This window comes from Bombina bombina, chromosome 6 (assembly GCF_027579735.1).
Source record: "Bombina bombina isolate aBomBom1 chromosome 6, aBomBom1.pri, whole genome shotgun sequence".
In the NCBI taxonomy this organism is placed as follows: Eukaryota; Metazoa; Chordata; class Amphibia; order Anura; family Bombinatoridae; genus Bombina; species Bombina bombina.
Genome location: NC_069504.1, coordinates 688,769,072 through 688,793,285, shown reverse-complemented (window position 1 = coordinate 688,793,285; position 24,214 = coordinate 688,769,072). Strand labels below are relative to the sequence as shown.

General features: G+C 37.2%; 1 protein-coding gene across 1 annotated transcript in view; it reads right to left on the bottom strand.

The window, feature by feature from the left end:
- Positions 1-24,214, bottom strand: part of ADD2 (adducin 2) — a 146,006-nt gene that overhangs the window by 69,311 nt on the left and 52,481 nt on the right. The window contains exons 7-9 of the mRNA XM_053717770.1: positions 19,307-19,450; positions 18,578-18,676; positions 14,546-14,722 (exon numbers count right to left, since the gene is read on the bottom strand). Coding sequence (XP_053573745.1) covers positions 14,546-14,722; positions 18,578-18,676; positions 19,307-19,450 — 420 coding nt within the window. The remainder of the gene's footprint in view (positions 1-14,545; positions 14,723-18,577; positions 18,677-19,306; positions 19,451-24,214) is intronic.

The window sequence follows — 24,214 nt, the reverse complement described above, 5'->3', positions numbered from 1 at the left end:
TTCTAACGTCACATTTGCAAGAAGGATACAATCAAAATATTCTGTAGACTTTGAAGTTTCCCCACAATAGATTCAGTTGATTAAAAAACACAAATGGCTAACCATGCCTTTTATGAGTAACGTGTATGGAATGTTATCATTGTGTATTTCTTTGCTTAAAGGGATACTAAATCCAAATTTTTTCTTTAATGATTCAGATAGAGCATGCAATTTTGAGCAACTTTCTAATTTACTCCTATTATCGAATTTTCTTCGTTCTCTTGCTATATTTATTTAAAAAGCAGGAATCTAAATCATAGGAGCCAGACCATTTTTGGTTCACTGGTTGGCTGAATGAATGTAGTTACCAAAAAGCAAGCACTATCCAGGGTGCTAAACTTAAAATGGGCGGACTCCTCAGCTTTACATTCCTGCTTTTTAAGCAATGATATCAAGACAATTAAGAAAAATGTATAAAAGGAGTAAATTAGAAAGTTGCTTAAAATGGCATGCTCTATCTGAATCATGAAAGAAAAAAAAATGAGTTTACTGCACCTTTAACCCTTTCAGTGCTAACGACGGCTCTGAGCCGTCGCAGAGTTTTCCACTCAGGTGGTAATGACGGCTCAGAGCCGTCGCTAGCACTCTCCCACCTTGAGGGAGATCTGGGGGCTCCCACCCGCTCCTACCCCTACTACCTTCACATTATGCGCAGTGACTTCACATGAAAAGACGTAATGACGTCACCGCGCAACTTTATTTAAAAATAACAATGTTAAGTATAGGAAAAAGGGGCATGCTGCTTAGAAGACTGTATCTTAGGCATCTAAGCAGCTATAGAGCCCCAAGACCCACCATCGGAAAGGTAATCGCCTAACCTTTCCAGCAGTGTAAGTCTTGGGGAACTAAAAAAAAAAAATTTAAACAGCTTAGCACCCAGGTGGGAAAGTGCTTAGCACTCAAAGGCTTAATGGCATACAACATATGTTATGCTTTTAAACATATTAGAATCTTACGCCTAGATTACGAGTTGTGCGTTAACAGGTGTGCGTTGTTAACTTGCAGTTTATTCTCACCGCTCACTTTCCTGCAGCGCTGGTATTAGGGGTTTTTATCAACCCGGCGCTAACAGGCAAGAAGTGAGCGTAGAGCAAAATTGCGCTCCACACTGCACTCCAATACCAGCGCTGCTTAAGTAAGCGGTGAGCTGGTTATACGTGCTCGTGCACGATTCCCCATAGACATAGATGGGGAGAGCCAACTGAGAAAAAGTCTTACACCTGCAAAAAAGCAGCGTAAAACTCCGTAACGCAGCCCCATTGATTCCTATGGGGAAACACATTTTATGTTTACACCTAACACCCTAACATGAAGCCCAAGTCTAAACACCCCTAATCTTACGCTTATTAACCCCTAATCTGCTGCCCCCGACATCGCCGACACCTACATTATACTGATTAACCCTTAATCTGCCGCTCCGTACATCGCCGCCACCTACATTATACTGATTAACCCCTAATCTGCCGCCCCCCGACATCGCTGACACCGACATTATACTGATTAACCCCTAATCTGCCGCCCCAACGTCGTTGACAGTATAATAAACATATTAACCCCTAAACCGCCGTAATCCCGCATCGCAAACACTATTTAAATATAATAAACCCAGAATCTGCCGCCCCTAACATCGCCGCCACATAACTACATTTATTAACCCCTAATCTGCCGCCCCCAATGTTGCCGCCACTATATTATATTTATTAACCCCTAAATCTAAGTCTAACCCTAACCCTAACACCCCCTAACTTTAAATATAATTTAAATAAATCTAAATAAAAATTCCTATCATTAACTAAATAATTCCTATTTAAAACTAAATACTTACCTATAAAATAAACCCTAAGCTAGCTACAATATAACTAATAGTTACATTGTAGCTAGCTTAGGGTTTATTTTTATTTCACAGGCAAGTTTGTATTTATTTTAACTAGGTAGAATACTTACTAAATAGTTATTAACTATTTAATAACTACATAGCTAAAATAAATACAAATTTACCTGTAAAATAAAACCTAACCTAAGTTACAATAACACCTAACACTACACTACAATTAAATAAATTCCCTACATTAAATAAAATTAAATAAATTAAATAAAATTAGCTAAATTACCCAAAAAAATCCCCACTAAATTACAGAAAATAAAAAACAAGTTACAAAATCTTTAAACTAATTACAGCTAATCTAATAGCACTATAAAAATAAAAATAAACCCTAGCCTAAACTAAACTACCAATAGCCCTTAAAAGGGCCTTTTGCGGGGCATTGCCCCAAAGAAATCAGCTCTTTTACCTGTAACAAAAAATACAAACAACCCCCCAACAGTAAAACCCACCACCCACACAACCAACCCCCCAAATAAAAGCCTAACTAAAAAAAACTAAGCTCCCCATTGCCATGAAAAGGGCATTTGGATATGCATTGCCCTTAAAAGGGCATTTAGCTCTATTGCAGCCCAAAGCCCTAACCTAAAAAATAAACCCACCCAAAACACTCTTAAAAAATCCTAACACTAACCCCCGAAGACTCACTTACCGGGAGAAGTCGTCATCCAAGCGGCAATATGTCCTCAACGAAGCCGGCAGAAGTGGTCCTCCAGATGGGCAGAAGTGGTCCTCAAGGTGGGCAGAAGTCTTCATCCAGACGGCATCTTCTATCTTCATCCTTCCGACGCAGAGCGGCTCCATCTTCAAGACATCCGGCGCGGAGCATCCTCTTCAATCGGCGTCTTCTTCTGAATGAATATGTCTTTAAGTGACGTCATCCATTATGGCGTCCCTTAGATTCCGATTGGCTGATAGAATTCTATCAGCCAATCGGAATTAAGGTAGAAATAATCCTATTGGCTGATGCAATCAGCCAATAGGATTGAGCTCGCATTCTATTGGCTGTTCCAATCAGCCAATAGAATGCGAGCTCAATCCTATTGGCTGATTGGATCAGCCAATATTATTGAAGTTCAATCCTATTGGCTGATTGCATCAGCCAATAGCATTTTTTCTACCATAATTCCGATTGGCTGATAGAATTCTATCAGCCAATCGGAATCTAATGGACGCCATCTTGGATGACGTCACTTAAAGAGATATTGATTCCGAAGAAGGCGTCCTCTACGAAGCTGGTAGAAGTGGTCCTCCAGACGGGCAGATGTCTTCATCCAGACGGCATCTTCTATCTTCATCCTTCTGACACGGAGCGGCTCCATCTTCAAGACATACAGCGTGGAGCATCCTCTTCTTTCGATGGCTAACGACGAATGAAGGTTCCTTCAAATGACGTCATCCAAGATGGCGTCCCTTGAATTCCGATTGGCTGATAGAATTCTATCAGCCAATCAGAATTAAGGTTGAAAAAATCCTATTGGCTGATCCAATCAGTCAATAGGATTGAGCTTGCATCCTATTGACTGTTCCAATCAGCCAATAGAATGCCAGTTCAATCCTATTGGCTGATCCAATCAGCCAATAGGATTGAAGTTCAATCCTATTGGCTGATTGCATCAGCCAATAGGATTTTTTTCAACCTTAATTCCGATTTGCTGATAGAATTCTATCAGCCAATCGGAATTTAAGGGACGCCATCTTGGATGATGTAATTTAAAGGTACCTTCATTAATCAAGAAGACGTCGTTGGAAGAGGATGCTCCGCACCGGATGTCTTGAAGATGGAGCCGCTCCACGCCGGATGTCTTGAAGATGGAGCCACTCCGCGCTGGATGGATGAAGATAGAAGATGCCGTCTGGATGAAGACTTCTGCCCGTCTGGAGGACCACTTCTACCGTTCTGGAGCACCAATTCTGTCGGCTTCGTTGAGGACATCTTGACGCTTGGATGAAGACTTCTCCCGGTAAATGAATCTTCGGGGGTTAGTGTTAGGATTTTTTAAGGGTGTATTGGTGGGGGTTTTTTTTAGGTTAGGGCTTTGGGCTGCAATAGAGCTAAATGCCCTTTTAAGGGCAATGCCCATCCAAATGCCCTTTTCAGGATAATGGGGAGCTTAGGTTTTTTTAGTTAGGGTTTTATTTGGGGGGTTGATTGGGTGGGTGGTGGGTTTTACTATTGGGGGGTTGTTTGTATTTTTTTTACAGGTAAAAGAGCTGATTTCTTTGGGGCAATGCCCCGCAAAAGACCATTTAAGGGCTATTGGTAGTTTAGTTTAGGCTAGGTTTTTTTATTTTGGGTGGGATTTTTTTATATTGATAGGGCTATTAGATTAGGTGTAATTAGTTTAAAGATCTTGAAATTTGTTTTTTATTTTCTGTAATTTAGTGGGGGTTTTTTTGGTAATTTAGCTAATTTTATTTATTTTATTTTATTGTATTTAATGTAGGGAATTTATTTAATTGTAGTGTAGTGTTACGTGTTATTGTAACTTAGGCTAGGTTTTATTTTACAGGTAAATTTGTATTTATTTTTGCTAGGTAGTTATTAAATAGTTAATAACTATTTAGTAACTATTCTACCTAGTTAAAATAAATACAAACTTGCCTGTAAAATAAAAATAAACCCTAAGCTAGCTACAATGTATCTATTAGTTATATTGTAGCTAGTTTAGGGTTTATTGTATAGGTAAGTATTTAGTTTTAAATAGGAATTATTTAGGTAATGATAGGAATTTGTATTTAGATTTATTTAAATTATATTTAAAGTTAGGGGGTGTTAGGGTTAGACTTAGGTTTAAAGGGTTAATAAATTTGGAATAGTGGTGGCAATGTTGGGGACGGCAGATTAGGGGTTAATAAGTATAATGTAGGTGGCGGCGATGTTGGGGGCAGCAGATTAGGGGTTAATAATATTTAACTAGTGTTTGCGAGGTAATAGCACAAAGGTAGGACCAGCACACCTGTATTCATTAGGTATCCATATATAACGTGGTAGGTGCAACCATATAGAGTCCAATCCCATAGACTCTTAGAAAGTATAATCAAAAGCAAATAATGATGCACTCTTCATAAAGTGAAGGGACTTTATTAAGTGAACAGCAACGTTTCGGGGCTTCTGCCCCTTTGTCAAGCTAAAAATGCAATGCACATACAAACAATTTATAGCACAGCTGATTAAAACAAGGACCAATAGGAACATACTTGGAGGGCGGGGTTATACAAAGATACAAAGTTTTTTTAAAGACAATTCAACAAACCCCAATTTAATTAACCATTTGTTACCATATAGGAAATCCTAAAGGACCAAGATTAAAAACAACATATCTGAGAGTTATTTACAGGAATCTATAGCCATCTACATAACAATGGAGAGATATACAAAAGTGAACCAATATTGGGTCATAGTAATGGATTAAGGTCAAATTCCCAGTTCATACCCTTGGGGTAAAGAGTATCTAATTTCCATATCCATTTTGCCTCTCTATACAGAAGCTCCTTGTGTCTATCACCTCCCCTAGGTTTTCTTTTTATTTGGTCTAATACCATATAGCGAAGTTGATTAGCTTGATGCCCCATTTCTAAGAAATGTGCTGGCACAGGAAGATCTTTAGTGCTATCATTTCTAATGGTAGACTTGTGTTGTCCTATGCGGCCCCTTACCCTTTGGGTGGTCTCCCCTATGTATAATAGCCCACAGGGGCATTTAAGGGCGTATACAACATAAGAAGAGTTGCAGGTAAAAAACCCCGGTATTTTAAATTTACACCCGGAGTAGGGATGACAAATTTCACCCCCTTTCATGACACTGTTGCAGTGAGGACAACCCAAACAGGGGAAGGTACCATTTTTAGGTTTACCAAAGAAGGGAGATTTATTAGTTTCAGAGTTAACAATAGATCTAGTGATCCTTTTGCCACACGTGTACCCCTTACGGTATGCTGCTCTTGGAGCTTGAGTAAACTCTTTAATGTCAGGACATGACTCCTTTAGGATATGCCAACTGTGCTTAAGAATACCTTGTATTTTATAGCTTAGGGTATTATATGTGCTGACAAAAGTTAGTCTATCATTTTTGGGAAAACTCTTTTTGTAATGGAAATTAGACCTCACATCTGTTAATTCCTTATCAGAGTATCCTCTCTCTTTAAATTTAGACTGTATCTCATTAAGTCTATTTTCCTTAACTGAGGGGTCAGAGACAATTCTATCAACCCTAAGGAATTGCGATTTAGGAACTGATTTAAATGTAGCAGGAGGATGGAAACTATTTCTATGCAGTAGAGTATTTTTATCTGTTGTTTTAACATAAAGGTCAGTTTTCAATTGACCCTTCTCTTTATACACCAAAGTGTCCAAAAATTCAATTTTAGTGGAATCATGTTTAGAGGTAAATGTGATAAACGATGCTGATCTTTCAATTTCATTTTTCAATTGGTTTAGGCAATCAGGGGTGCCCTGCCAAAAAAAAAAATAGGTCATCTATATACCTATGCCATGCCAAACAATGCTTTTGAAATAAGGGGTGATTATACACAATAGATTCCTCTATATAATCCATGACCATACAGGCATAGGATGGGGCCACATTTGACCCCATCGCTGTGCCTGTCTTCTGCAGATAATACTTTTTGTCAAAAAGAAAATAATTTTGAGATAGAATGGCTTCCAATAGATCAATCATAAACCCTATCTGTGATCTATTGTAGTTGCCACATGCATCAAGCTGTTTACGGGTGCATTCAATACCCACATTATGTGGGATAACAGTATATAAACTGCATACGTCCCATGTGGCAAGTACAGTATTGTCATCAAGACCATTAACTTGTTTAATTTTAACCAGAAAATCATTAGTATCTTTGATGTAAGATTTACCTTTTTGTACCAAAGGAGCCAACACTTTATCCATAAACTTAGCAGCATTACTCATAATGGAACCAATACCAGCCACTATGGGGCGCCCTGGTGGATTAACGGGGTCTTTATGTATTTTGGGTGTTAAATAAAAGGCTGGTACAATGGGATGCTGGATAAACAAAAAATCATACAGTTTTTTTACTAATTATACCCTGGTGGAAGGCACGATCTAACAAGCCTAAAAATTGAGTATGTATCTTAAAGGTTGGGTCACCTGGTAATTCAGTATATACAGCTGCATCATTTAGCTGGCGTAAAGCTTCAGTAACATACATTTCAGTATCCCAGACAACCACTGCCCCGCCTTTATCTGCATTTTTAATCGTTATGGTAGCATCATTCTGTAAAGTAGTTAATGCACATTTCTCTTCAGTAGTTAAATTACACATTACAAAACCATGTTTTTTGCTGCAGTTTTTATTGATTAAGGACTTAAATTGGTTGTCTACCACCTTAATAAAGGTCTCCACACCAGGATTCGTACAAGGTGGAGTGAAGCTACTTTTGTTGCGTAAACCAAATCTAGCTATATCCAAAATTTCACAATCAGTAACCTGTGTATCAACAGTAGATGATAGGGGCATGTTGTTGAAAAAAGCCTTCAGTCTTAGTAATCTAAAGAACCGCATAAGGTCAACATTGAGTTCAAAAGTGTCCGGTAACTCTGTCGGACAAAATGACAGGCCCTTGCTGAGCACACAAAGTTCAATGTCACTAAGCGGTCTTGAGGACAAGTTAACAACATTTACCTGCCCCGCTTCTGTTGTCGTCGGGTGTACATTCCTCCTCCTCTTTCGGCCGCAACCTCTGCGCATCTTCCTCCTCCTCCCCTTGGCGCCATCTGATCTTGCGCTAAAAAAGGGGCGGAGCCTTCCGCTGACGTCACATTACCATCGGAGCTATTGGATGATCCGGAATCTGAATCCACCGCCTGTCGTTGGCGTACTGCCCCTCGTCCACGATTGTTGGTGTTAGTGTTTGCAAGGTGGGATTGCAGCGGTTTAGGGGTTAATATGTTTATTATAGTGGTGGCGATGTCTGGAGCGGCAGATTAGGGGTTAATAATTTTCTTTTAGTGTTTGTGATGCAGGAGGGCCTCGGTTTAGGGGTTAATAGGTAGTTTATGGGTGTTAGTGTACTTTTTAGCACTTTAGTTATGAGTTTTATGCTACAGCTTTGTAGCGTAAAACTCATAACTACTGACTTTAAAATGCATTAGGAATCTTGTCGGTATAGGCTGTGCTCACTTTTTTGCCTCCCAGGACAAACTCGTAATACCGGCGCTATGCAAGTCCCATTGAAAAAAGCCTTTGCAAAATTTACGTAAGTTGGTTTGCGGTAAGGCCAAAAAAGTGTGCGGTACACCTCCTTAATAAACACTCTCAGTGCATTTTAGTAGTTCACCTTCATATATACTGACCCCTAGTGTTTTTTTAAAAAAAAACTTTCTACTTAAATAAAAACACTTTCTACACAGATAAGGAATACAGCAGTTCTAATCTACAGATTCAATCAAAGACAATGTACAAATTTATCATATAACAATATACCATTTAACCCAGAGATAAGCCTTTACGCAAATACACTCAGATCAATTTCCCTATTCATACCTTTGGGAATTAATGACTCTAATTTATCTATCCAAAAGGCTTCACGCCTCTTAAGTAGTAGCTCCCTATTACCTCCTCTCCTAGGTATGGGTATATAATCAATAATTTGAAATCTCAACTGTGAGATAGTATGCCCTTTTCCAAAAAATGATGGGCAACAGCAACATTTAGGTCGTTGGTCCTAATATTGGATTTATGCTGAAGAATTCTGTCCCTTACCCTTTGGGTCGTCTCACCAATATAAATTAGGCTACATGGACACTAAATTAGATATATTACAAAGGTAGCATTACAATTATAATCCCCTTTAATCCTGAAATTCTGACCCGTTAAGGGGTGGTTAAATTTATCTCCTTTAATCAAATTATTACAATTCGAACAATTGAGACAGGGGAAACAGCCATCATTCTTTGAGGTTATAAACCCTGTTTACCTTTCTTTTTACTCCCTACATCAGCTAAGCTTATCTCTTAAACTAGGGAGTCTGGTATATGCAGGCATAGGTGGCTGTCTAAAGGCTTTAACCTCTGGGTTACACTCACTTAAAATATGCCAGTGCTTACGTAATATATTTTGAATCTTTGGGCTAAAGGCATTATAGTCTGAAACAAATACCATTCTGTCAGGGTCTTTCTTATTTTGGTTATTCTCCTTATTAACCCTTCCTTTTGGTAGTTCTAATACCTTTTTGGTGATCTCCTCTATCATACTTTTGGGATATCCTCGCTCCACAAATCTATCACCCATCTCTTTTAGTCTTACTAGGGCTACTGCATCATCTCTCACAATCCTTCTTACCCTCAGCATTTGACTAAAAGGAAGTGACTTCATTAGTGATGGGGCATGCGCACTAGTATAGTGAAGGAGACTATTCATATCTGTATCCTTCCTATACAAATCTGTTTTTAGTTCACCCCTATCTTTATACACCTTAGTGTCTAAAAAGATTATAGACTCCTCACTCCACATTAGTGTAAATTTCAAGCTCCTTGTTGCAGAACTCAATTCCAGCACAAACCGCTGGAGGGTGCCAACGTTGCCCCACCAAATGCCAAAGATATCATCTATGTAACGCCACCAGGTAGCGCCACATAGGAGAAAAAGTTTATTTTCGTACACGAATCGCTCTTCCAAAATATTCATAAAAATATTGGCATAGGTATGGGCGACGTTAGACCCCATTGCTGTTCCCTGTATATAGTATGTATCTTCAAACAAGAATGAAGTAGTTACAATATAATATAATCTCAAGCAATTCAATAATAAACTATCACTGTTCCATTGTGAATCTATTACTTTTATAAATGGCAAAACCTATTGCATCTAAGCCACTAGAATGGGGTATAGATGTGTAGAGACTTACAATGTCCAAACTATACAAAATACATTTTTCCATAGACCCAGACAAGCTATTAATTTTTTCCAAAAAGTGTCCAAAGGGTAAGGAACATAATTCTTCAGCATAAATCCAATATTAGGACCAACAACCTAAATGCTCCTGTTGCCCATCATTTTTTGGAAAAAGGGCATACTATCTCACAGTTGAGATTTCAAATTATTTTTATATACCAATACCTAGGAGAGGAGGTAATAGGGAGCTACTCCTTAAGAGGCGTGAAGCCTTTTGGATAGATTAATTAGAGTCATTAATTCCCAAATGTATGAATAGGGAAATTGATCTGAGTGTATTTGTGCAAAGGCTTATCTCTGGGTTAACTGGTATATTGTTAAATGATAAATTTGTACATTGTCTTTGATTGAATCTGTAGATTAGAACTGCTGTATTCCTTATCTGTGTAGAAAGTTTTTTAAAAAAATAAAAAAAGAATAGAACAATAAAGGTGTAGACCACTAGGGGTCAGTATATATGAAGGTGAACTACTACATGTACTGAGAGTGTTAATTAAGGAGGTGTGGTCTCACCTGTGTATAGATATTTAAGGGCAGTAATGTTTGTATACACTGCATGAACATGAATAAGGGTGTTTGACCTGAAATGTTCTGTTTTTACTTTTTGCTACCCATGTGAATGGAATAAAAGAAGGTTTTGGAGACTAAAAGTGGTGCTGCTGTGTTCTTGCATTCTGCTTCTTTTATTAAAGGGATATTAACCCCTTCGCTACTGGGAATTTCAGAGAAAAACTTGCCCAAAATGCCAGAGAATGTTTAGCATTTTGCTTTATATCACTCTATTTAAACAGAAATAGAGCCTTGTATTTTTATTTACATATAAACTATATATTTCTTTTAATTAGACAACCCAAGGTATTGATCTAGGCTCATTTTGGTATATTTCATGCCACCATTTTGCAGCCAAATGCAATAATATTAGAATTTTTTTTTTAACTTTTCCACAAACTTTGGGGTTCCCACTAAAACTATTCACATAAAACTACCGCAGTCATAACACAAATGGTAATACACGCTTCTCTGGGATCTCCTTGGTTCAGAAATATCAGACATCCATGGCTTTGTCATTGTTTTTTGGTAATTAGAAGGCCGCTAATTGCAGCTGCACACTACACTTCTTAAAGGGACACTGAACCCAAAAATTTTCTTTTGTGATTCAGATAGAGCATGAATTTTTAAGCAACTTTCTAATTTACTCCTATTATCAAATTTTCTTTATTCTCTTGGTATCTTTATTTGAAATGCAAGAATCTAAGTTTAGATGCCGGCCCATTTTGGTGAACAACCTGGGTTGTCCTTGCTAATTGGTGGAAAAAATCCATCCACCAATCAAAAAGTGCTGTCCAGAGTTCTTAACCCAAAAAAGCTTAGATGGCTTTTATTTCAAATAGCAAGAGAACGAAGAAAAATTGATAATAGGAGTAAAATTAGAAAGTTGCTTAAAATTGCATGCTCTATCTGAATCACAAAAGAAAAAAATTGGGTTCAGTGTCCCTTTAAATTCCCGTCAGAGAAGATGATAATTAGTTATCTGATAAGGTTAAAGGAACAGTTAAGTCCAAAAAAAACTTTCATGATTCAAATAGGGCATGTAATGTTAAACAGCTTTCCAATTTACTTTTTATCACTAATTTTGCTTTGTTCTCTTGGTATAATTAGTTGAAAGCTAAACCTAGGAGGTTCATATGTTAATTTCTTAGACCTTGAAGGCCGCCTCTAAGATGAATGCATTTTGAGCACTTGAGGGCTTTAGTTCATGTGTTTCATATAGATAACATTGAGCTCATGCATGTGAATTTACTGAGGAGTGAGCACTGATTGGCTAAAATACAAGTCTGTCAAAAGAACTGAAATAAAAGGGCAGTCTGCAGATGCTTACATACAAGGTAATCACAGAGGTAAAAAGTATATTAATATAACTGTGTTGGTTATGCCAAACTGGGGAATGGGTAATTAAGGGATTATCTATCTTCTAAAACAACAAAAATTCTGGTGTTGACTGTCCCTTTAATATTGTGTGGCGGCACATATATGCCTCAGGCTATTGTCTCACCCACGTGCATTGCTGTTTCTTAAATTAAGCAGTATGAAGCAAATTAGATAATATGAGTAAATTGGAAAGTTGTTTAAAATTGTATTCTTTATTTGAACCATGAATGAAAAATTTGGGGTTTCATTCCAGTATGCTGTCAATTGTAAAAAAGTATTATATGCTATTTCTGAATCATGCACATTTCATTTTGGCTTCCATGTCTGTTTAAAGCTATTTGTAAGACCCCTTTTTTTAATTATCAGAAAGTGGATTATTTGAAAAGAACAAGGATGCATAACATAAAAAGGGACTTGAATGTCAAAATAAACCTTTTATCATTCAGATAGAACATGTCATTTTAATACACTTTTAAAGTCACTTCTATTATCAAATGCACTTTGTTCTCTCTGTATCATATGTTGCACAGCTTACCTAGATAGGCTCAGGAGCAGCAATGCAATACTGGCAGAGCTAGCTGCTGATTGGTGTCTGCACACATTTGGCTGTTGTCATTGGCTCACCAGCTGTGTTTAGCTAGGTCACTGTAGTGCACTGCTGCTCTGCGGCTGGCAATAACTGTTAAGTATAATTCAAAACAACAATGTAATTTACATTGATTGGCAGCTTTGTTGCGACTGTTTGCGCGCGTCTGTTTTTTTTCGCACGTATTACAGGTTCAAAGTTACAGTTGAAGTTTATGCGCGTCTGCATTACAAATTACAGTAACACTCATAATAACACCATCTAATACAAATTAATGAAAAAAATATTGCACAAAAAAGTTATAAAGGCTCAAAGATATGAGGGCTCAGGTGTTAGAAAAGGAAAAAAAGGCAGACAAAGGGCTTTAACATAGAGATACATACAGTAAATGTATGTATGTGTGTATATACTGTATATATATATATATATATATATATATATATATGTCCATGTGTGTATGTGTGTTTTATAAATGTGTACATATGTATTTATATATTTATATGTGTATATATGTATTTACAGATATATATACACATAAATACATATGTACACATATACAGACATTGCATTGGAGCCCTTTGCAGTTAAGTAGATGAAAACATGAAAAAAACATATTTATCTAATATTCATATTTAATAATGGTTTTAACTATGTATTTACTATAAATATTTCACATTCCAATGTTCTGCACTTAGGGAAATATATGTTCTATGTATTTCTAAATAGATATTCCTATATATATATCTTTATATATCTATCTATACCTATATATAATCATGTATATATATATAGGTATAGATATATATTGTACCAAAATACCATCCGAACATATCCGTGAACATATGTATTTATGAATACATAGAACATATTCTGTAAAGAACATTGGAATGTGAAATATTCATATTTTCATGTTGGATTAGTGCACGCGATATTCTAAGTTCGGCTTTTTACTTGCATTCGGTTAACACGCAAGCGAAAACTGTTTACTTTCAACTTGTAAAACGAGCGACCAATCGACTCGTGCAAAAAGCTTACTTCTTGCGAAGTTAACGCTCCACTTGTAATCTGGCCCTAAATGTGTGCTTTGCTCTTCATGCTGTGCAGTAATTGCTTAGATCTGAATATGATCTCATTTACATCTGGCTTCTGATTGACTATAGCAAATGAGACCAGGTAAAGATGTTGGTTTTCAAGGGGTGTGTCCCTCAACTGATGTCATTTTGCTAAATTATATAAATTCTACTAACAAAATGATATATTTGATGCAGATTGTGTGCAATACAATGCTTTACTGATTAAATATATACTATGCATATTTAAAATCACTTTAATATCCCTTAACATTTAAAAATTGCTTTGAGTCCACCCCAAGAGAAAAAGAAAATTTATGCTTACCTGATAAATGTATTTCTTTTTTGACACAATGAGTCCACGGATCATCTTAATTACTAATGGGATATTCACCTCCTGCTGACCAGGAGGTGAATATCCCATTAGTAATTAAGATGATCCGTGGACTCATGGTGTCATAAAAAAGAAAGCTATATAGCTTGTTATTATTATTATTATTAATAATAATAAAACATTTTTTAAAGTGATATTAAACACCTCTTGAAGAACATTGCAGGAATTTTGTGGTGAATACAGAATCATTCAGAGTTGCAGAAACTGTAAGATATCAGTAAATGATCTCTTGAATTGAATATTATAAAAGCAGAAATATCTTTAATAGATTGAATGGAAAATAGCTGTAAGGGTGAGAGATCTGTGAGTGGAATATTACATTAGTCAAAGTAATATAGGATGAGAGCATGTGTTGGAACTAATGGATATTAATTATTAAACAGGCCTTTTACTAAGGAGACAAATATTGTAGATCCATTTTATGATAAAAGACCTCTCAAGCTATGTAGTTCTATGAAAATGTAGTGGTTCACCTCAGAGGATAACTCTAAAAATGACTCTTGTTTGTGCAACATGTGATTGGCTGTCTGTCTCTGACACACCCAAACTGAGGATATCTACAAATTCTATCCAGCTTTGCTCATGTATCAAAGTTTGAACTTTTCTGGGAAACATTATTATAAATTCACAGAATAACATTTGTTAGTTCATTGTCCCTTTAGGTAATGTATAAGATTACAGACTGCATGACATATTCATGAAAATTACCAAATTATCCATCATTCTCATAAGCGCTTCAAACTCATGTTCTCCCAGCCTGCTCTTTTGCATAGGTCCGAACATATTCCCAGCCCAGCCCACTGTTCCAATCTCATGGGGACGACACTTCTCTCTGTCCAACAATATCAGATTTTCTGGTCCTCCTGCACTGGGCACAGCTGAAACCTGGAATATAAAATGGAGACAAATATCAAAAAGGAGGTGACAGTAAAAGGATTAAATGCAGACTGCAGATGTGAAACTCAGAAAATGTCTATAATACAATTTTTTTAAAAGAAAGCAGTTAAGTTAAAGGGTCATTAAAGTCAAAATGTAACATTCATGATTAAGAGCAGGTCATTTTATGAGACTTTTCAATTTCCTTCTATTATCAGATTAGCTTTTTTCTCTTGGTATCCTTTGTTTAAAAGTATACCTAGGTAGGCTCAGGAGCAGCAATGCACACCTGCAAGCTGGCTAAGGGATGGGTGGGTACACACATATGACTCTTATCATTTGCTCACCAGATGTGTTCAGCCAGGTTCCAGTAGTGTATTGCTGCTCTTGTGCACTGCAGGGGTTAAACACATAGTGGCCAAATTACTAAGCTGCGGATGCAGCTGTTTACGCGTGAGCCTTCAGGCTCACCGGAAATGTAAGTTAAGAAGCAGGGGTCTTAAGACCGCTGCTCCTTAACTCGTCCGCCACCTCTGAGGCGGCAGACAGCAATCAGCCTGATCGGATACAAACGGGTTGATTGACACCTCCTGCTAGCGGCCGATTGGCAGCAAATGTGCAGGGGGCAGCATTGCACAAGCATATCACAAGGAATGCTTGTGCAATGCTAAATGCCGACAGCATATGCTGTTGGCATTTATCGATGTAGGGCGGACATGATCCACTACAGCAGATCATCATGTCCACCTGAACATCATAAATCGGCCCCATAGGGTTAAATTTATAGATGCTCATTATGCTACTAAGGGCCTTGCTCAAAATTCAATGAATATGTTAAATAGCCCTATAATTGATATCTTGCACGGAAATGCAAAACGCTATAAACGCGGAAAAATGACAAATACAGCTGCAAAACACTTTGGAAAGACATTTGCAAAATAAAATTTGTAAATAAGTGTAATTGTTAAATATTTTTCCTGTGTTAGTATTCTTGCTACATACGTAGAAGACCACGTCTTGCTAGACAGAAGGGTCTTTGTCTTGCAGTCTTGCAGATGTGAAAAAGGGGTTGAACGTGCGGGTTCCAGCCATTCTTGAGAAGTAGCTGGGATTTTTCATCTAAACAATGTTTCAGCATGCAGGGCGAAAAATCACAAACTTATAGGCGCACTAAAGAGCTGTCGGCCGCGCTAAAAATTCTCTGGTTATTCTGTTTTACCATTTACTAGTAATACAAGATTGTGCGCTATTCTAAGTGGGGACCCGCTCTACGATAGTGCATCTTGCACTATCAATAGCTATACACTCTACTCTATATTTGGCCTCGGAAATATTTGTTTTAAACCCATTATTTAATTTATCTTTGTTATAGGAACACAGTATCTCAGATAGTATAACATGCATTCGGGTGTAGTGCTTAACCTTTATCATCTGTTGTAACCTGATAAGTACAATGTGATACTAATGTAAAGAAAACTGTTGCTTGTCAGTCATTTAATCACTGACATAAAAATACTAGTAGAATATAATTAGTGCAAGACTAGGTTACCCAATACAGACAGACGTCCTGTCAACATGTTGCAGTGTTTTTTTTAAACCCCAAGGTTACAAGTAGCATCTCCAAGGGATAGTGTGCATGATCATTGTTACATAGACTCACAAGTGACATCTAGTGGCATGTGTGGTACCTCAGTAAATGTACCAGCTGAGCTCCCATGCAAATATATTTTTTTGTTTACAATATTACTAAGACAACAATAAAGGCATGTGGACATATAAGTTACACTAGACCATATAAATATATATTACACTTGGGATGACAGCGTGCTAGGGTTGTCACCTTCCCAGGAATGACCCAGACAGTTTGGGTTTCCATTTGTTTGTCTAAGTTTGAAGCTGAGTTGGGCTGATATGCATATTTCCAAGTTTCATAGGAAAAAACACAGCCAAAAAAGGTGACACTGTGCTTTTGCAACATACTGCACATGTGTGGGAGTGTGCGTGAGTATATGTGTGTGAGTGTCTTTGTATTTGTCAATGTCTTTCTGTGTGTGTAAGAGTGAGTGTATTTGTGTGTGTGTGAGTCTGTGTGTTAGTGTGTGAGAGTGAATTTGTGTGTTAGTGTGTGAGTGTAAGCTTTTATGAGAGAGTGAGTGTATTTGTGTGTGTATGAGTTTGTGTGTTAGTGTGTGAGAGTGAATGTGTAAGTGTAAGCTTGTATGAGAGAGTGAGTGTGAATATCTACATGCGCGTTTGTGTTTATGTGCTATTATATTCTACAAAAGAAATAATGTTGCTGTCACGATCCATTAATCGCCTCATCGCTGCGGCTCCCGGATCTCCTCTGTGTTCTTGCCACGTCACGTTGCCTAGTAACGTGATGCGGCCTTCCTGATACGCCTCTTTTTCGTCACAGCCTCCTCTCGTCATTGGCTTTAAATGCTGGCGGGAGTTTTCCTCGGGGCCCGTTTGTAAGTGTATTTACCTGCTTGTGGCTCAGTGTCTTTTTGCTGTCTCAACCTTATTACCGCTTACTGGATTTCGACCTTGGCTTGTCTGACTACTCTCTGCCTGATCCCAAATAACCTGTCTCCTGAATATTAACCATTGCTTGCCTGACCACTCTGCTGCCTTATCCTACAAACCTGCTTAAAGGGACATTGACCATTGCTTTGCCTGACTACTCTGCTGCCTTATCCTATAAACCTGCTTAAAGGGACATTGATCATTGCTTTGCCTGAACACTCTGCTGCCTGATCCTTCAAACCTGCTTAAAGGGACATTGGCCATTGCTTGCCTGACCACTCTGCTACCTTATCCTACAAACCTGCTTAAAGGGACATTGACCATTGCTTTGCTTGACTACTCTGCTGCCTTATACTACAAACCTGCTTAAAGGGACATTGATCATTGCTTTGCCTGAACACTCTGCTGCCTGATCCTTCAAACCTGCTTAACGGGACATTGACCATTGCTTTGCCTGACTACTCAGCTGCCTTATCCTACAAACCTGCTTAAAGGGACATTGACCATTGCTTTGCCTGACTACTCTGCTGCCTTATCCTACAAACCTGCTTAAAGGGACATTGACCTTTTCATTTCCTGACCACTCTAACGGATCATCCACTGCCTGTTCAAAATGGTTGCTGACCTCTGCATTGTCTGACCATTCTTATGGTATACCTCAACCAACATAAGTCTCTGTACATTACTCCCTCATCTCTCTAGAGACTTTCCAGTGACCCTGCAACACCAGTGAGTACTCAGTTTTCTGCATAATAATTGTCTTTTATTCTTTCCTGAGTGGGTCACGCCCTGGTTTCCTCTCAGTGTGCTAACATGTGTTTATATAATCACTCTAACAGTTGGGTTAAATCCTAGACTGATTCCTTACAGCTGACAGTTGCTTTACTGTGCAGGGAGCAAGAGTACTCAGGTTTGGTCTGAACTAAAGGTGGCAACCTTACAGCATGCACTTTTGACAATTATAATTAAAGGAGATCTCTATAATGGCTAATTTGCAAGGAAAGAAAGAAAGAAGAGAAAGAAAGAAAGAAAGAAAGAAAGAAAGAAAGAAAGAAAGAAAGAAAGAAAGAAAGAAAGAAGAGAAAGAAAGAAAGAAAGAAAGAAAGAAAGAAAGAAAGAAAGAAAGAAAGAAAGAAAGAAAAAGAAAAAAGAAAGAAGGAAAAAGAAAGAAAGAAGAGAAAGAAAGAAAAAGAAAGAAAAAGAAAAAAGAAAGAAAGAAAAAGAAAAAAGAAAGAAAGAAAGAAAAAGAAAGAAAAAGAAAGAAAGAAAGAGAAAGAAAGAAAAAGAAAGAAAGAAAGAATAAATAAATAAATAAATAAATGACTACCATAGACTTACCTGAACTTCACAGGCTGACTGCAGGTGGAAGATTTTGTAGTAAGCTTCTTCCACAGATTCTCCCAATGCCACAACACCATGGTTCCGCAAAATGAGAATCTGCAAGGTTAATGGGATATTAAGCTCAAAATCACCCCTATTTCATTAAGCTTGCACTTCACATTTTTTTTTATTTTGCCTGCCTTTCTTATAATTAATCTCTAAAAATTGCATCTTTTTTGCAGGGCAGGTTTTATAAATATCTGATCCTGCTACATAGTGATTTAGCCTGTCATTTGCCAAGCACAATGCACTAGATAAACATACCCAATGAAAGCTTTAAACATTTAGAAGACATTTTATGGATTCCTTTTTCAATGCAGTAGTTAATGGCTGATATATAATCTGTAAATACTTTAATATCCCCTTAAAGATAAATAACACATGACACATCCACAGTTAAAATAAGGTGTAAACATTTGCCTGTAACTAACTTTCCTTTTGATTTCCACATATTTGCTTATAAATAATGCTACTTCTAAACAAAAGTCACTTATACTCAACATATATGTAATATGGAGAAACAATGAGAGTATCAAAAATAGAAAAAAAAAGATAATTAAACAGAAGTATGTTAGCAGACAATGGTATATTGTAAATGCAAAAATGTAATTTGAAAAGTAATAAAATAAAGAAAACCTGCCAACCAGAGAATTGTTCTAGTTTCTGGGGTTACTATAACATCCCAACCTTGCATGTGGGTCCCAGGCACTTTTGGAGTTCAATCCTGTCACTTTCCTCTTCCATAGCTCCATTAAAATCATAGTAGACCACCTCACCCGCAAGCAGGGCATCATGTGAGATAGGCAACAGACCGCACTTCATGGCTGACACCTGCAATATAAAGATATAGAATATGTCATGTGTGCACCTGTATGTTATTCAATAATAACAAATAAACTTAAAGGGACTTGAAACCCACAATGTCTCTTTCATAATTCGGATAGAGTATAGAATTTTAAACAACTTTCCAAGTTATTTCTATTATCCAATTGTCTTCATTCACTCAGTATCCTTTGTTGAAGAAACAATAATGCACATGGTTGAGCCAATAACATGAGGCATATATGTGCATCCACCAATCAGCACTCCTGAGCCTACGTAGGTATGCTTTTCAACAAAGAATACCAATAAAACAAAACAAATTAGATAACAGAAGTAAATTGGAAAGTTGTTTACAATTCAATGCTCTCTCTGAATCACAACAGAAAAAAATGGGTTTCATGTCCCTTTTAAGCACAGAAAATAATGTTTTGTATAAACTGAAATGTCAGACTAAAAAGCCCTTTTGTTGCTTATGGAATATTATTTACTGGCTACTTGGCTTGGCCTGAGATAAGCTTAATTGTAATGTACAATAATACAAGAAAAAAAAGTAAAAATGCTGTAAGGGTGATAATATTAGAAGAATAAATTAGCAAATGCTACCAATGTTATCATAAGAGTTACTTTACCCAGAGCTGATATCAAACAGGGGCGCCAACAAATCTGAACCGCATGAACAAAAAAACAAAATTATCTCCAAAAAGGTAGAAACTGAACTGACTCAGGGCCTGATGCTAAAAGCATAGTCGCAATAGCTCAATGTTATAAAGGTATCCGCATTGCAATCAAGATTGCAGGTAAAATGTTCTAAAGGGATAAAATCACTGTTAGAAGACAGCGTTGCCAAGAGGCATTTTATTATACTTCACTGTGGGAGGTTCTCTGCCACTGGCGCAATGTTAAAAGCAGCATTGTCATCTGCGGCAAAGGTGCAATGTAAATGATCCCTTTAGACATTATTGAATGGTAATACAATCTACAAGTGTGAACAGAAACCGAACCTCTTTTGTTACAATACAATAATGAAAATAGTATATGAATAATAAACCGATATGAACTGGGGAATTGTGGGTATATTGCACGTACAGTATGTATATGGTGTGTTATATGTATGCAATATACTGTAAAGTCGTATGTTATGTATTAAAGTAAGATTGTTATAGAAATAAATGTGTTTTATACTTTTGACATGTTTGACATTTTTTAGGAACACAGTTATGTGTATGGCTATAAATATCCCATAGAAGACAGTAGACACAGTCTTTTCATTTTACAGTTGTTTTTAAAATGAGATTTTATAAATAGAAGACTTTTTTTAACATTGTATATGTATAGCTGCTTCTAGATTACACTGTATTAAACAGGTTTAGTTCTAATATTGCAATCGCACTGCACCAAACATGTGATATATTAACAACACGTTTGTTACATGGTGGCTGCAATATTAGAAGTAAACCCTTTTTGTACAGCGTGAACTTACTTTGGTTTATTTTTGTAATAAAATTGCACTGTACCAAATGTGCTATTAAAAAAGTTAAAAACATATTTATTTATATAATGAACTTACTTTAAATACAGAATATAGCATTTTACAGTATAATACATACATATTACACAAAATATGCACATGTACACTATTCTCATAACCCACAGTCCATATAGGTTTTTTATTAAGTTTTGTTGTTGTTCTTTATTGACAATGGCAATTGCATACACAACGCATATATAGGCATTCCATGGGAGTTCTATGGGCATAACCTGTATTATAATAGAACTATATTGACAGGAATTTCTAAAGTTCTAAACAATATCTGTTTAGGTGAACCTTTTCACACATTCCTGTTTCGCCAAACTTCCAGTAACGAGATTACCAATTTTAAGATATCTACTAAATGCACAGTGAAACATAGGTTACAGATCTATTATTTAACCCCTTAACGACTGCAACGTAACTGGAGCGTTGGTGATCGTTAAGGGTTTCTGTGGTCATAGTAACGCGGGTCTTGCCGTGAGCAGAGAACCGCACTATTATGTCCTCTCTTCCGTCTGCAGACTTCCTGGAATAGCGTGGTCAATAAAAAAACAATCTCCATTTAAAGACCAGAGGGGTTAAACTCTTACTAAGCAGAAAAAAATATATATTTACATAATAAACAGTATATGTTGTGTAAATATATTACAATGTTACTATCAAGACCAATATTCACTGGTGATGTGAATTGATAAAAAATGCAGCAAGCCCTATACTAGCCTATAGAAAGCACATCACCACTCATCTGAACAGCGAGGGCCAGACCACTTTTTATAACATTTTGCCGTGCAGATGAATGGAGGCTTGCAAGGCTGAAATAAGCATTTTTCCTAAACACCTAACAATCCTTTTAGAATCAGGCCCTCAGTAAAGAAGGAGGGGTTATATGCAGGAAATGAGGGTCCCAGATCTCATGGAAGAATTTCGACCTACTCTAGAGAGTTTAGAAGCTATCTACCCATCAGTACTACTATGGTTTACTGCAGTGTTCTAGAAATTGTGAGATTTCTGATAAAGATATCTCATACAACATACTTAAGTAACTTTTAATTAATTGTTTGGTACTAAGCTTTTTAAGTTATAATTTATCTAAATTAATTTCCCTTCGAGACAGTCTGAGGTATGGTTAGGTAAAGATATGAAACATTGCATGTTTTGTACTCATTAAAGGGACAGTTTACACCTTTGTCATCTTAAAGTCTTATCTTAGATTAAACTGCAACTACCATCCTGTACACCTTTCTATATCATGCAGCAGTAATTGTAAAAAAGTTATTTTAAAATGAATATTGTTTCTGGCTACTTTGAAATGGCTGCCAAGCTCCGCCCACTGATAACATCATGGGGCGCGATCCGATATCGATCGCAGTTTGCGGCGCAAGCGAGGGAACCGGCGTCGCCCGCAGTTTCAGCTCGCAACTCGAGCTATCCCATATAGGTCGCCGTCAGATGCTAACGTGCCGTAAGTCTCACAAACCAGCGATGTCCAGAAATCTGCGTAAGTACAAATTTCTGGCGTCGCCAGTGACTTGCGCCACGTTAGAATCTGCCGGCGCCTATAAAACCTGACTAAAGTCTAAAACACCCGCACTGTCTAACACGCCTCCCTAACATAGCCCGCACTGTCTAACACGCCTCCCTAACATAGCCCGCACTGTCTAACACGCCTCCCTAACATAGCCCGCACTGTCTAACCCTCTATCCGCTATCCCCCCTCACTAGCCTAACAATAAAAATGCTATTAACCCCTAAACCGCCGCTCCTTTACCCCGCCGCAACCTAATAAAATTATTAACCCCTAAACCGCCGCTCCCGTACCCCGCCGCCAGCTATATTATATCTATAACCCCCTAAAGTGAGCCCCTAACACCGCCGCCATCTATATTAAAATTATTAACCCCTAATCTAAGCCCCTTACACCGCCGCCATCTCTATTAAAATGATTAACCCCTAATTTAATCTACCTACCCCGCCGCCAGCTATGTTATCTATATTAACCCTAAGTATATTATAGTTAATATAGTTATTACATTATATATATTAACTATATTAACCCTAATTATATTAGGGTTAATATAGTTAATATAGTTACTATAGTATTTATATTAACTATATTAACTCTATCTAACCCTAACACCCCTAACTATATTTATATTAAATTAATCTAATTAATTTATAAACTAAAATATTCCTATTTAAATCTAAATACTTACCTATAAAATAAACCCTAAGATAGCTACAATATAATTAATAATTACATTGTAGCTATGTTAGGGTTAATATTTATTTTACAGGTAAATAGTTAATTATTTTAACTAGGTATAATAGATATTAAATAGTTATTAACTATTTAATATCTACCTAGTTAAAATAATTACCCAATTACCTGTAAAATAAATACACCTACACTATCAATAAATGTAATAAACTACAAACATCTATCTAAAAATACAATTAAATTAACTAAACTAAATTACAAAAAAAAACAAACACTAAATTACAAAAAATAAAAAAAAGATTAAAAGATTTTTAAGCTAATTACACCTATTCTAAGCCCCCTAATAAAATAATAAACCCCCAAAATAACAAAAATTCCCTGCCCTATTCTAAATTAAACAAATTTCAAAGCTCTTTACCTTACCAGCCCTTAAAAGGGCCTTTTGTGGGGCATGCCCCAAAGAATTCAGCTCTTTTGCATTCAATAAATACAATCCCCCCCCCCCCATTACAACCCACCACCCACATACCCCTATTCTAAACCCACCCAAACCCCCCTTAATAAATCCTAACACTACCCCCCTGAAGATCTCCCTACCTTGTCTTCACCACACCGGGCCGAACTCCTGATCCGATCCGGGCGATGTCGTCCTCCAAGCGGCAAAGAAGAATTCTTCCTCCGGCGACGTCTTCCTCCAAGCGGCAAAGAAGAAATCTTCCTCCGGCGACGTCTTCCTCCAAGCGGCAGCAAAGTCTTCAGTCTTCCGGCGGCATCTTCAATCTTCTTTCTTCGCTCCGCCGCCGCGGAGCATCCATCCCGGCCGATCGCTAAACTTGGAATGAGGTACCTTTAAATGACGTCATCCAAGATGGCGTCCGCCGAATTCCGATTGGCTGATAGGATTCTATCAGCCAATCGGAATTAAGTTAAAAAAATCTGATTGGCTGATTGAATCAGCCAATCAGATTCAGGTTCAATCCGATTGGCTGATCCAATCAGCCAATCAGATTGAGCTCGCATTCTA